The sequence below is a fragment of the Pocillopora verrucosa genome, chromosome 9 (assembly GCF_036669915.1).
Source record: "Pocillopora verrucosa isolate sample1 chromosome 9, ASM3666991v2, whole genome shotgun sequence".
Taxonomy (NCBI): domain Eukaryota; kingdom Metazoa; phylum Cnidaria; class Anthozoa; order Scleractinia; family Pocilloporidae; genus Pocillopora; species Pocillopora verrucosa.
The window spans coordinates 21,933,763-21,948,125 of NC_089320.1; the positions used below are offsets into that span (position 1 = coordinate 21,933,763).

A 14,363-nucleotide genomic window follows, 5' to 3' on the forward strand; every position below is an offset into this window, starting at 1 on the left:
GACAATGTAGTTTCGATCCGGAGCAGGAAAAGACGAATGAATCAGTTTATTGCGATGGTTATTTAAATTTCAGCCAATTCAATAATCTTCTTAAACCAAGCTGCCTTTTTAATCTCATTTTGAAAATGCTCTTAGTTCCTGTATCATAGCAGAATGGATTATCACCACGAAAAAGGCGAAAAAACAAACGAAAATAAATTGCCTTTATTCCAAAGACTGCCCCGTATCCGAATATCTATCAATCATCCGCTCTCTTTCATTGCATCTGAGAACAAAATCAACCCATAATCACACAGTGGTTTGGGCGATATTGATTCTTCACGTCGGTTATAATCTTCCACTCGGTAATCAAAAAGAGACTTTTTTTGAAATGTGCTTTGTTTTCGAGCAATAAGTTTGGTTTACATTTAAAGAGCACCAGTGATCCCATTGACTAATAGCGAGAAACGTGAATTTGATACGCAACTCTTCCGGGGAATCAGTTGTTTATTAACCAAAATAAAGGATAAATTGACTACAGTAAGATTTAAAAAAGATAGTTTGTACGCAGTTTTTCTGAGTAGCGTGAGAGAAAAAAAGGAAGACTGCGTCAAAAGTGCACGGGTGACGAAAACGCTTATAAAAAAACCTTTGATGTCAGTTTTGTTTTTGTAGGGAAATTACCCTCCAATAGAATATAGGAGGTCTGAGACATCCTTTTTACTTTCTTAAAAATTTGATTTAGTAATAATATTTGCTTTGGTGCAGGACAACTTTGATATCACCAATAACCTAAAACAACAATTTTTATTTTAAGATGCTCGCCATCTTGAGATGAAAATTCATCCGCCTGAACACGTTTCAGTTTGTTTTTTTAGTTTGCGATGTCCAAACCTTACTTGCGAGCGCTTTCTGACTGTCGAAATGAGAAAGAAGAATTAGATTTGATTGCGAATTAGTTTAAATTCAAAGAGATGTAGATTATTCTTTCAGGATAACATATTGAACAAAGACATTTGACTTGGAAATTCTTCGCAAAAAGCATTAATACAAGATATTAAACGTTACTTACCAATAACAAGCTATCTTACATTATACGGTAATATTTTTTTCGTTTGAGGAGTTAACGTTTTTTCTAGGTTCTGGATCAATCGCTCTGCGAGAGTTTTATTTTCATATAATTCCCTTGAATAAATTGATTTTTGTGCTCTTTGTTCAATTCCTAGTAACCTTCAAGTTGAGTTTCTAATTTGTATGATGCCCTCCTTGTAGTGAACCAGGTCATGTACGCGATGTTAAATGTAACATATTAAATGTTAAATGTAGCTGGTGGATATAAGAAATGTGCACCTTAACGGCTATCTTTGTACTGATTGATTCAAACCATTTAGACTAAATTATTTATCATTTTATCTTTTTTGGTTGATATCTTCGATTTTCATTAAGTATATTTGGTTTCCGAGGTGACCGCTACCATAACAATTAAATTATATTGTTTCGAGAGCCCGGTCTCCACGAAAACGTTGCCATAGCTGCCATCACCAAAATAAAACGAGTCAAAAGATTGCAGCCATTTTTCAGGAAACCACTCTGTTCGGGGATCGCGGCAATATCATCCATCTACACCATCACAGTGGCCGCAATTGCAATTGCTTAACTCAGCTCAGCGCTGCAGTCGAAACAATAGACACCGCGTAGTGATCGTAACATTTTGAACCCTTTCACTGCTAAGATTTTTCATCAATTCTCTCAACTCTCCGCCTTATTTTCCCTATAATGCTTGCAGTGAGAATAGCAAATCGCTGAGATAATATCACACCGTCATTTTTCTTTCTTCTTCTTATCTTTCTGTTTTCATATGTGCCGTTATTGTAAAAAAAAAAAGTTATTCAATGGTCACCCTTGGTAGTGAAAGGGTGAAATATCTCAAAGAAAAAAATCAACATCGCTTTATGTGTCCCAGAATACCTTGTGTCAGAAGCGAGTGATAGCAGTAATAATCGTCTTGGTAGCTACGAGATCCTATCGTCGCTGGTCACCTTTTTAGACGATCGTAATGACTATATGGAAATTACGCTTCAGTAAAAACGTTCCTTATACCATACATTGATCTCAATATTCCTGTGTTTGAAATTCGTGTAAGACGAATATAAAAGTTTTAAACACGATCAAAATAAGAGAGGGTATATCAGATAAAGTCATTTGAGAAAACTAGACTGCCTGTTTGTAAATACTTGTTTGCGTCGCTTTGTGAGAAAGATTCAAGAGCTTCTCCTCCATATATTACAGGCCGCGGTTAACTGGGATTCAGCGACGAAAATGAATGAAATAAATTATTTATTTACCAGTTGATGATCAACCAATTTAGCGGAGAGAAATATCTGCAATAAAAGCTGAATTAATGTGAAATACTTGGTCAGATAATCGTGCTCACATCGTAGTGAGCATGGCCCTAGGCTTAGTCCCCTAATACAGGAGAAAGGTTTTTTTTTGTAATTAAACAATCATTCGACAAGCTGTTTCCCCGCTTGCACAGGCATATTAGACTCACGGTGTAAAAAATACACTAAGTTTCACCTGCTATCATTCGAAGCAACAGCAGAAACACGATCAGCAAACATCGCTTACAGTGCAGAAAAGGTTGAGCGCTGTGCACATCATGTTATTCCGTTTGTAAATATAGTAGTGACTTGAGAAAACGTAGACAAAGCGTTTTAAGTACAAACCTTCTTGGAAAAAACTTCTTCCCTCCCTTAACATTCTGATCAGGACTTGCTCCGCCTTATATTTTGATAATGCTAATTTACGAGATCTCTTTTCTACTGATCTGTGTGACGAGGTCAATTTAAAAATCCTTTTACCATAGTAATTAAAGTCAGAAAACTTCTTCCAATTGTGGAAAGTTAACGACTTTATTTGTTAAGAGCTTTTCCCACACGCTTTTCGATTAATAAGGGTTTTCATTTTTCTCCGACGGCATTAGCTAAATCTGTAAAGTGAGTGTTGTTTAAAATTCACAATTCAATTTATTTTCCAGCTATATTACCGCAAGCTATGACAGAAATTACTGTAAGAACACTGAATCGATTTGAAGTACCTGGTCGATTTGAAGTACCTTTGATCGTTTTCGCATCAGAGAGGTTATGCATGGCTTTGTGACATAAAAGTCGCCAACCAAATGTAGAGGAAAAAAACAAACGACGATGCAAGCTGCATAGTAGAGGTGTTTTCCTACTTTGACCGATTTCAACATGTTATCATCCGGAGTAATCATCATCCGGAGTAATAATAAAAACATGATCGGCAAACCTTACTTGAAAATGTAGAGAAATACTAAAGCGCTGAGTGCACTATCTCGTAATGGAAATGTGACAGTTACTTGTGAAAACCTAAAAGAAGTATTTTAAGCACAAACCTTACTGAAATACTGCTTTCTTCCTTTGAGACAAACACCATTTTAACCAGACTTTCCACGCTTTACGTTTTGGCAGTAGGTGACTTTTAGTCTAGTATACTTGGCTCCAGCCTGAGGTCATTTTTTAATCGAATTCGAAGTATATCATTACCTTTCGAAGTTAACTTGGGGGTTATAATGAATAGCGGGCGCACCTAATTTGAATAGTAACCTGTAACTTGGAAGTGTTAAACACACTTGGGCTAAAACAAAATTCTGAATCTGTTATTTAAATCAGATCGCGTAAGATTTCGCTTAAAGTTTGACAGGCTGGATAAGTGTTAAACTTTTTTTTTTACTTTTTCAGCTTAAAACATGTGGAAATTAATCCTGTTTTCTTTGAAATGAACCTAAAATTTTCAATGAAACTACTGAACTTAAAAATGTATCTTTCTATCTTTCATTATGGCCTTCAGTTCTCAGTTTGAGGTCTTTCCGAGATAAGAATTGTCGCCTACGTTACAACAAAAAGAATAATTCAGAATAATAGCACCCATTATGGAATGAAAGTTTAGAATTGACGATAACAATCATTAACACGGAAACATCCCACGTCCGCTTTAAGTCTTCAAATAGAATATTTTTCTGTCACCTTCTCCATACAAAATTATAATGACAAAGGGCATGTGCAAAAAAGCTTTTTGGACAGTAAGTCAGCTCTTGAAAGAGAGGGAAACAAACTTTATCATCAAAAACAATGGATTTTCCCAATGTATTTTTCAACACTGAGATATAGAGCAGTTGCGTAAAACCTGGGTGTGTGCAAAAGCCAATTAGAGTTAGAGCTTTTGTAGTATTCGTCCGTTATGAGACGAATAATACTTTACTTTAAATTAAAGCAATTAGCTTGAGGGAGATTTTGATCACCATAAAATTAGTTTCGTTGAATAAAAAGTAAATTGGACATATGAGCTTGCTTGCCGTTGAAACCTAGAAACAGATTGTTTCAGATCCATTAAAATATCAACAAAGATGCTAATTAAGCGAGTGTATGTTTAGGTAACCATTCCTCCTAAGAGCAAGTCGTAAGCCTTACGCTCAAAAAAGCTACCGAGTTAGCAACGGCAGAAACGGAAGCGATACAAATCATACTTTTCATATCACTTTTCTTAATGATGCTACTTTGTCTCGTCCCCTTTGAAAATCTAAACACTAGAAATACTGTAAAATACTTGTTAAAAAAATCATTTGTATGACGCGGCATTCCACCTTTTCAAGCAAAATCGTTAAGAATCGCACTCAAAGTCCCGTTTGTGAATACAGATGTTAGCTGTGTGATTTGTGAATACAAGATGTTAGCTGTGTGAATTGTGAATACAAGATGTTAGTTGTGTGAATTGTGAATACAAGATGTTAGCAGTTTGGTCCTCTATCGCAGAAAGATTCTACTTAACATACGATCTTGAGCCATTAAATATATTTTTTTCTTCACCCTTTAAAATCGGCAATCAGAAAAACGGGTTAGATGTTAACGTTCAAACTTGGTTTCAAGTTCATTTTTGTTAAAAAGCTTTATGTGGCTGCCCGAGTGAACATTGTTGATTGATCTCTGAGATCAAGTTATTTTTGTACATTTACTGGCTTCACTCCAGGTGATTATTAAAGCAACCACGGGTTCATTTATTAAAGTGTTCTTATTCCGAAATATCGAAAATTACATTGCTAAGCGATCAAATTGAAATTTTAAGTTCAATGTGATATTCATCCTATTAGTAATGATTGAAATCAATGTTCAGTGTGATATTAATCCTGTCAGGAACGTTTATGACAAGATATAACTATAACACTGACCAATCAGAGCGTGTGTATGTCAATCGTACTACTATCCTTTTGCTACTTAAATCACTTTGCGAGATGAGTACACCAACTTGCATTACTGACGTTTCAGGATGTAGAGAGGTTAATGTTCTACGCTGGTTGTAGAGATAATTGGGATTATGAGTAAAAGTCCTACAAATAAAATTGCACTCAGAACTTTTATTGAGGTAACCTATAATGACGTCAGTCAGCTGACGCCAGAACTAGTTATGGTTGATTTTATGAATTGAATATTCAGATAAATTGTTTTTGTTGTTATTTGTTGAGGTATCGATCGAAGCAAAATGAAGGCCCCGGCTTGTCTTTTACAATACTTTTGATGCGTGAAAAAGGGCTCTACTGTTTAAAAAGAAGAAAAAAATTTGAATTTTGACGAAAAGGATCATGCTGAAGATAAAAAAAAACAAAAACAAAAAACAATGTTTTTCACGCATTGAGCCAATACTCCACATCCTCCCGTCTTGCACTCAACATTATTCAAAGATGTGTGGGAAAATGGCTGCTTTGTTTCTGTAGGGTTAGGAAATTGATGTTGTTATGAAGAACAAATTCTGCGGGAGATAAAACTGTTCAGAAAAATCGATGACGTTTTTCATTTAGTGAGCGAATACAATACACCTTCACGTCCTGTGACTTAACAATATTTTGATGTGTGAGGAAAACGGCTGTGTTGTTTATGTAGGGTTAGGACATTTTGTGGTTATGAAAACAAAAATCATGCGGGAGATAAAACAATTCAGGAAAATGGAGGGTGTTTTTCGGTCAGGAAGCAAATACAAAGCGTCAACATTCAAATCCTTCCAGTATATAAGTAAGTCGTTTATGTCATAAACCTAAATCCTGTTAAGTGATTTAGCTACCACGAGTTCCCTATGATAGGCCGCATACAGTTTTTCCTTTAAATTAGCTTTCAGCTGAAATCGGTTCGCAATATTTTGGTGTCGGTCTCCAGCGAAAACTTAGCAATGAATTATTTTCGCTGACCTCGTCTGACGATCGAAAAACAGCATGATGCCGCTGTTTTAAAGGACACCGGCTCGCATTTTAAATGCAATATCACTCAGTCGATATGGGCTCAATTTCCAAGCACTAGATCTCTCTTGAAGGCCGGAACCCCGTCACAGGCTTTAGAAACTTTAATTTGTATATTTCAAGTTCATTATTTGCGAGGTGTGTTCTTCAATCCGGTTCCTTTCCCTCACCGCACCACTCCTGTTTGGTGTGCTCATCTCCCTGTTCACACTTCTCTTTTGAAGAAGACAATAATCAAAGGGCTTTATCTATAAAAGGACGATTCTCATCTTTGTTTAAAGTGACATAACATAACGACGCAGCTCTTTTTAATGCACTAGATCAGTCAGTTGATATAGGCTCAATTAACCAGATCTCGATCCATCTGACGTCATTCTTCGTTAGTGCAGTAAGGCTAATGCCCGCTATGCGTGGGCTGAAATCTATTGACGGAGCAGGGTGGGTAAACTAACCACGATATTACTGCTATTTTTTTTTCGCGAAATGGTTCCCAGCAATAGAAAACAGAGGCCATTAATCCAAGTGATCAATACCTTGTGATGAAGGTGCCTCCCTGCAAAGCGGTGCGAGTAAATTCGTTGTCAAAAGCTGAAAAAATGAAAAAATGGTGTTAGTGGAAAATTTTTATTCATTCTGTTTCATTCACTCTTCGTTGCGAAGTGCTTGATGTATCTGCTGAACGTTGGTGTTCCCTCCCCTCCCCTCCCCTAGACAAAAACTCTATCGTCCCATGGGACGCGTATAAAAGGTACTTCCCAGTGTCCCATCAAACTTTATTTATATCAACACATGAACGCGCTCTCTTGATCTCTTGTTTACAGAGTTCACAGACTGATTGTCGATTTTCCTGAGGCATTTTTATCTCACTATGGCTTTTTTCTGCCCCATGAGAATTCCAAGAAGACGAAGGAAACGTAAGTAGGCAATTCTAGCAGTAGGTCGAGTTTGAAAATCGTTTATGAGTTTTCTGTTTACACGCTGGTCCTTGCACCTTTGTCAATATCTTTGACAGGATATCGAGATGAAGAACAAAAAGACACCACTCGAAATGGAAATGCTAAGGGAAGGATCACAGGTAGCAATAGTGTGGACTCTATTGTGGATCTTGGAAAAGAAGAAGAGGATAACGAGATCGAATTTGAACCACGGAAGATGGTTGTGCTTCATGATTTTATACCCTGCGTCGAAGATGAGGTCGCGGTAAAGCGCGGTCAACATGTCAAAGCTCTTTACCAAGAAACAGACTGGATCTATGTCATAATAAATGATGGAAAGGAAGGTTTTATACCATTTACGTACTGCGTCCCAGAGGAGGAATACGAAAAGCGGAAAGAGAAGCAGAAAGGGCTCCAAAGGAATAACTTTCGAAACGCTTCGTTTCTCGATTCTTTGCATGTGCAAACAGATAACCCACCGTCGTATAATTTTAAGAAAGATGATTTTGGTGATTACATCGTCAGATTTGAGTTTATTGCCTGCGATGAGAACGATATTTATGCCAAGAAAGGAGATAGAGTTCGCGTTTTAAACAAAGATGACAAGGATTGGTATTGGGTCTCAAAGAAGGATGGTGTTGAAGGATTTATTCCTAAAGATTTTCTTGTTCCGCTGGACGGATTCGAAAATGGCGGTGGGTGCCTTACTTTTGTTTTCATAATCGTGTCAGTGATTTTCGAGTACCTTTGTACAATTGTAAGGGTCGATCATTGTGTGAATTTGTGCCGATTGAAGAGTGTTCGAAGCTACTTACTAGAGGGCGCGCTCGCGGTGGGAGACATAATTCCGAACCTACTTGACTGGATACCAACGTTTCCAATAACATCGCTAATGTGTATCATGATCACTAAATCGCATTTCGTTAAGTTCTTTTAAACAAATGTTAGGTCTCAGTTAACTAAGAAAACATTTCTCTCGGAGATCAAACCTTAATGATCAGTTAACTTAATTTATTTACCATGTTTCTGAGAGAATTTTGACTCAAACAGTGTTGGCTAATTTTATGCTATCGAGCTTTCATTTTCCTTCAGTGGAAGCGAAAATTCTTGTCATGGTCAATTACTGAACTTTTAATTGATAATGTGTTATCACTCTCGGTTCAAAGCCGTCAACAAGGGTAATTTATCTGTACAATACTATCCTTGACAAAATGAGGCACTTGCTTGAATTTCTCTGAAGATTGGTGTTAACACTTCATTGATTTAGAATATTATTTCCAACAAAATTTTAGTAATTCACTTTCGTCTTTTTTTTTTATCCTCCTTGCTTTGAGATTCTTAGCCTCTATCCTACCTTATTATTCAAACCATGCTAACTCGTCTCATGCTGATGTAAAGTAAATTGGTGTTTTAAGGACAGGAGTTAACCATTACTTAGCACAACATGTTCATAAGTGTAATTCATCAGGCTAGAAGTCAATTGGCCAAATTTTTATTCTGCTCAAAAAGTCAAACAGAGAAGTAGTTAATATCCAGCCATTATAACATAACAAGCTTGTCACAATTTTTTGATGAAATATGTTTCCTGTGGATGAAATTCAAGCAAAGAAATGATTCTTGCACTGTCAAACTAAAGCAAGAATATTCACAGGCTTCTTTTCTGCAATTTTGGATAAATTGCAGTCCATTGGCAGGGATCATGAGCTAATGAGCCAGCTTTATTTAAAGATCTTTATTACACAAAATGTCTGTTTGAAAACTCCTAGTGGCTTATCGAGCTAGTTGTCTTTCAGCTCATCATTTTTTATGAGAGATGGTTTGATTTTAGTCTCTTACTGGGGAATTGATCCCTTGCAATAATTGCCTTCTACTTTCTCTTGCTGGGAACTATTTTACAAAAGAAAAATGAACAGTAATAGTGTGGTTAGTTTACTCACCCATCTGCATCAATAGATTTTAACCCATGCATAGCAGGCATAAGCCTTACTATACTAACAAAGAATGACCAAGAGAGGTCAAGATCTAGGTATCTGAGCCTAGATCAACTGACTGAGTTGTTGTAAAATGAGAGTTCTGGGACAAGACAGGTACTAAGGATAAAAAGTGTTCTTAGACAAGTAAGGACAAGTAAGAGCAAGTAAGAACAAGTAAGAGCAAGTAAGAACAAGTAAGCTGACTTCTTTGTTGATAGAGGTTGCTGTAGGGAGTGCAAGACAAGGAGTTATTGTATTGAAAACCTGTCATGACATTGCTTTTCTTTTCATTAAAATGTCTGACAAGTGCTTCTATTTTTCTAGATTTAAGTCCATCAACTGTTCAAAATCATTTGAATGGTGGCAGAAGAATATCTGAGACCCGAGTTTCGCCATTGTCAACACAAGTTGGAAGTCCTTACAGAATAACAACACCAGATTCCAACAGGTCAACAAAAAGTACAAACTCATCCTCAGAACCTTTGTTAATCACTCCTTCCTCTAGCCTAAATGGCTACAGCCTTGTCACTCCAAACAATAAGACAGAAGCATACCACCAACATCGTAGCACTAATGAGCTTTTGCTTTATGGACAAGAACTTGTCTGTACTGATACCTACATAGCTAGAAGGATGGATGAACTTACTGTAAATAAAGGTGATTGGATTTATGCTGACATGAAAATCAAAGATGCAAGGGGCTGGATTTGGGCATACTCACCTTCAAACAAGACACAGGGCTATGTCCCTAAGTCATGTGTAAGACCACCAGCAACCACACCTCTTTGATTAAAATTCAGGTAGTATCGTTTTTGTGCATCTTTAGGATAAAATAACTGGGACTATTTTAGACTATTTTAGAGACAAAAAGTACAGACTACTATTATTGTGAAATTGTCAGGATGTGCAGCAAACACGCTGTGTCAATACATTTTAAATGTTCTTGAAGAAAGTACATATTGATTTTTCAATGAATCTGATTTGAATGTTTTATATATATATATATGATATATTAAGCATAATTTGTAAAGGGAGAATGAATATTTTATGAATTTAAGGAATTCACTTAGAAGAGATCTGTACTTGAAATATTCTGGATGTTAGTCTAAAGTCAATTTGAGCCCTTTCATCCTTGTGACAAATCCTTCATGAAGTTTAACTCATGAGACAACTGTTATTTGAAGTGAAACATCACCATCAACATGATGTTATAGAGTGTTTGATGCAATGTAGTTTATGTGAGTAGAATTTGGATAGTGCACTCTAGGAGACTGGTAGACTTGCTGGAAACTAGTGTTAAGGATTTGTCACCATGGATTTATTAACCTTAAGACATGGTACCAAACAATTGAAATGTTAAAAAGACAAAGGCTAAGAAGCCACCCCATTGTGATTATTTTTTGGAACTCCTCTGTTCAGGGTTTTATCTTCCACCCAGCTCCTCTTTTTGTAGTTCTTAAAGAATTTCTAATGAGTCATAAGTGATAAAGATTCAAAGTAATCCTTGCCTTGGAAAAAGATGTTTACTAGTAAGTTTTTATAAAAAAATATTTTTGAAGATTCCAGAGACATCTATAGTCAAATGTGTACTAACCCTCAGCACTGTTAGCCAGTGATTATAAAAGATCCAATACGAGGAAAAGGTAGTTTCTAACCCTTTCACTAGTCTAGCTAGTCTTCTTATTGTACGCCATGCAACTCATATGATGTTAGGTTGGAGAATTTGGTATTGGATTAGTTAATTACCATCCAATCAATACTTTTCTTTATTCTCATTGCTTGTCTACTTGATATTGTATCGATATTGTAAGGAGAAATTCTGTCTCGGTCACTCATGGGAGTTGAAGGGTTAAAGACAATAAGCTTCAAAATGATTTAAGCAAAGTTTTGAATTTTTGTTAATGTAAGGAATCATTCAGTCAGTGGCTAGGTTTTTAGGCACCCGAGTTGTCACATGATTGTTTTGTTTTCATGATTTGCACATAAGTATTAAATCGTTAAGTTTCTTGCAGTGAGTGAGCCCATTTTATATGCATTGTGTATGTAGCTTGTTGATTCTTAGCCAATTGGTGTTAATTTCATTATATGACTGAGTAACTTTTTATTAGCAAGTATTTACAATAGATGCAAACTAGTGTACTCATTAAATATTATTGAGCTAAGAAGGTACTCACAGATTCTGTATTTTCAGACAGGTAAACTGCAGTATTTATATAAATTTATGAGGAATTTTATTAAAGTATTGTATTTATTAAGATATGGCTGTACTCCGCTCTATGCATATGCCTCGGTGACTAATGTAAGATAGGCAGTCCCTGATAACAAATGCATATGAAAAAGTTAGAGTGGCTACCTAATTGTACTTCTGGGGCCAGTTGTGCTTCTGGGGCAGTTGGGTGTATTTCAGGGTTCAAAACTGCACTTGCTTGGATTTTTCTTGTATAAAGGTGTTTTTGGGGCCAATTTGCAGTCCTCATTTTGTACTCCTGTGGGGATTTCTTCCTGAAAGCAAGCCACTGCTCTAGATATTTCAAGGGACCCTAAATAACAGGAAAATCTTCAACCTGCTCCAACGTTTTCTAGGAGGATGTTTCAGAGATGACCCTGTAAAACTTGCATGTAAACGAAGCTGCTTCATGAAATATCTTATTCACTAGGGACAAAATAGCACCGAACAGTATAGTCAAGTCTTGTATGAAAAGCACTTTTTTTTTTTTTTTTTACAAAAACTGCATTAGGCTTGTATTCAACGGTTCTCCTCTAATTGCAAAGTCAAATGCCGAGAAACTTAAAGGACTCTTCTCAATCTTTTTACCTGTTTCTTTGCTAATCACCCTCGTTTCCAGGTGATGCTCGTGGTAAGGAAAATAGAGGTCTGAAAACTAATTTGACACAAAGAAAGCAAACTGTCAGACAACCTGTCCCTGACTGTAACTATTTATAAAAAAAATTCCTTTAACGACCGCTTCATCGATTCGCATATTTCTCTCAATTGAAGGTAAGTGAGTATTCTCACCACTGTTAATCGATCTGCAATTGCTAAACTCGTTTCTCTGACAAACACAAAACTGTCAATTGAATGATTGAATGAATGAAATTTGCATATTCGTCAGCACCTGTTCGGTTCAAAAAAGGACTGAAAACAGATTTAGTGGAAAAACAAAACCTTGCAGTCTCAACGCGATCGTTCATCTATCCTCTTCTGTATTTACACATTGACACTAAGTACAAACATGAATTAATTTTAGGAAATGCTGGCGCCTGAAGAATCCATCGAAGAGTGCAAAGAAGCATTTTATCTTTTCGACCGAAGGGGAGACAAGAAAGTTGAATGTAGCCAAGTCGGAGAAGTCATGCGGGCTCTCGGAACGAATCCGACAGAAAGCGAAATTTCAAAAATTATTCGTAATCTGGATACTGATAGTACTGGTGTAAAGCGAGTTAGCTTCGAAGAATTCTTCCCATTTTATCAAAATCTGCTTGATCGGCAAAAGAAAAGTGGAGGTAAGCTGTATAATATAAATTTAATTGCTTTCTTTCTTCGCTTGTCTGTAGGCTCGCTTTTATTATGGCTTCATGAAACTTAGTTTGCGTTTTCCTTTTAAGGATCTAAAGGCAACGATAATATATACGAGGTCTGAAACAGAAACCAATTTTAAAAGACAAACGCTAACATTTAAAAGGTGACAGTGATCTGTTTTATTGTTAAATTACTCAAAGTACTTTGCTGGATCAAGCCTACATCGCAGATCCAACACATGATTTGCTTTAGGCATATAGTTTTAAATGAGTTTAAGATAGCTTACTTCAAACAAAACGATAAGAAGTAAATATGAAAGCGATCTCCGCAGTAATGAACACTACATAAGCAGCAGAAGTGAAAATAGAGCTTGAAAAAAATCAGGCCTCGACGAGAGTTGAGCCCATTACCGTGATACCGGTGCAGTGTGTTGACAACTGAGCTAACAAACCTACTGGGAGCTAGTCATTATGTTGGTCCCAATTAAACCCGTGAAAGAATCGAATATGAAAGCGATCTTCGCAGCAATGAGCACTACTTAAGAAGTGGAGGAAATAAGGCCTGATAAAAAATCAGTACTGCTTACGTAATGTTCATTATTGTGAAGACCGCTTTCATATTCACTTCTTTATACACAGTTCACATCATGATTTCCATAAATTCACAGTTATTTAAAACAATAAGACTCACAGTTCATTCAAACCAAAAATAAAAGCTGTTTCGCAAAACACGGTTAAAGTTGCCGACTTCAAATTTAGCCGAATGAAAATAAACTTGACTGGTGATCATTGGAACCTTAGGTAAAATTCAGTTCTTCAGCTTTCTGTTTCTGATTTTCATTCAGCTAAAACTGGTTTAGCGAAACATGTTTCCTGGTATGAATGGGGTAAAAAAATTTTGACTCCCTCGGGAAGACTGACTGATAAAGAACTTGCTAAAAATCTTTCACGATAATTTTCGAGTTTAATTCGCATTGTATCTTTCCCTTTCCAGTTGATCCGGAGCACTTTATCGATTGTCTTCGAGTCTATGATCACAACTGCAACGGGCTCGTAAACGCCTCCGAATTACGTCAGTTGTTACGCTGTCTGGGTGACAAGTTGACAACCGAAGAGCTTGATCAACTTTTGCTTGGGTTCGAAGATAGTGACGGCCTGATTTTGTACGAGGACTTTGTGAAACACATCATGTCAGGATAGAATCACGCGCAGCTGATCAAGAAAACATGTCTTTTTTTCTTCCCTCGTTGATGAACTTGAAACTTTATATTTGAGATGATAGGAACCGAATAAAGTTATTAGTTAAAACAGACTCGCGATGAGTGAAGATTCCTCCGTACTTATTAATTTACCATGAAGTTAAAGTAACCGTCTTGACTACAACTAGTCCCAAGTCAGAGGAGATCCAGGATTGGTTGGTGATTGGGGGGGGGGGGGGGGGTTTAACCTTTGATTCAGAAAACACAAAGTATCTTTTTAAACCACGCCTGAATAAGCTGAGAAATATTTCAAGACAGGTAAATTTCAAATACATTATTTTGAGTTGTAACCTGCAATTTTGTCGTTGCAAGAATTTTGGTGTCTAGCGAAAAAAAAAAGGTCTAATGGGGAAGGGTACGGACCCCCGGACCCTCCCCCTTGGAGTGCGAACGGT

At 36.7% G+C, this 14,363-nt stretch overlaps 2 protein-coding genes across 3 annotated transcripts; both read left to right on the plus strand.

The window, feature by feature from the left end:
• Positions 1-7,062: 7,062 nt before the first annotated feature.
• On the plus strand, positions 7,063-11,445 carry LOC131779872 (SH3 domain-containing protein Dlish). The gene is made up of 3 exons (XM_059096458.2): positions 7,063-7,197; positions 7,296-7,913; positions 9,516-11,445. The coding sequence occupies exons 1-3, from the start codon at positions 7,152-7,154 to the stop codon at positions 9,977-9,979; spliced, it is 1,128 nt and encodes a 375-aa protein (XP_058952441.2). The 5' UTR covers positions 7,063-7,151; the 3' UTR covers positions 9,980-11,445.
• A 639-nt stretch (positions 11,446-12,084) lies between these two features.
• LOC131779875 (myosin light chain 3, skeletal muscle isoform) lies at positions 12,085-14,021 on the plus strand. Of its 2 annotated transcripts, XM_059096467.2 has the most exons (3): positions 12,085-12,188; positions 12,439-12,694; positions 13,704-14,021. In XM_059096467.2, exons 2-3 carry the CDS (start codon positions 12,442-12,444, stop codon positions 13,907-13,909), a joined length of 459 nt encoding a protein of 152 aa, XP_058952450.2. In that variant the 5' UTR covers positions 12,085-12,188; positions 12,439-12,441; the 3' UTR covers positions 13,910-14,021. The 2 variants fall into 2 exon arrangements, with proteins under 2 accessions (XP_058952450.2, XP_058952449.2); XM_059096466.2 differs by lacking the exon at positions 12,085-12,188 and having other exon boundaries at positions 12,321-12,694.
• Positions 14,022-14,363: the final 342 nt, after the last annotated feature.

Coding starts and splice junctions, on each gene's coding strand:
- LOC131779872 (XM_059096458.2), top strand. CDS start 7,152: ATGGCTTTTTTCTGCCCCATGAGAATTCCAAGAAGACGAAGGAAAC. Junction 7,198..7,295: donor TCCAAGAAGACGAAGGAAAC/GTAAGTAGGCAA, acceptor TATCTTTGACAG/GATATCGAGATGAAGAACAA. Junction 7,914..9,515: donor GGACGGATTCGAAAATGGCG/GTGGGTGCCTTA, acceptor CTATTTTTCTAG/ATTTAAGTCCATCAACTGTT.
- LOC131779875 (XM_059096467.2), top strand. CDS start 12,442: ATGCTGGCGCCTGAAGAATCCATCGAAGAGTGCAAAGAAGCATTTTAT. Junction 12,695..13,703: donor TCGGCAAAAGAAAAGTGGAG/GTAAGCTGTATA, acceptor TTCCCTTTCCAG/TTGATCCGGAGCACTTTATC.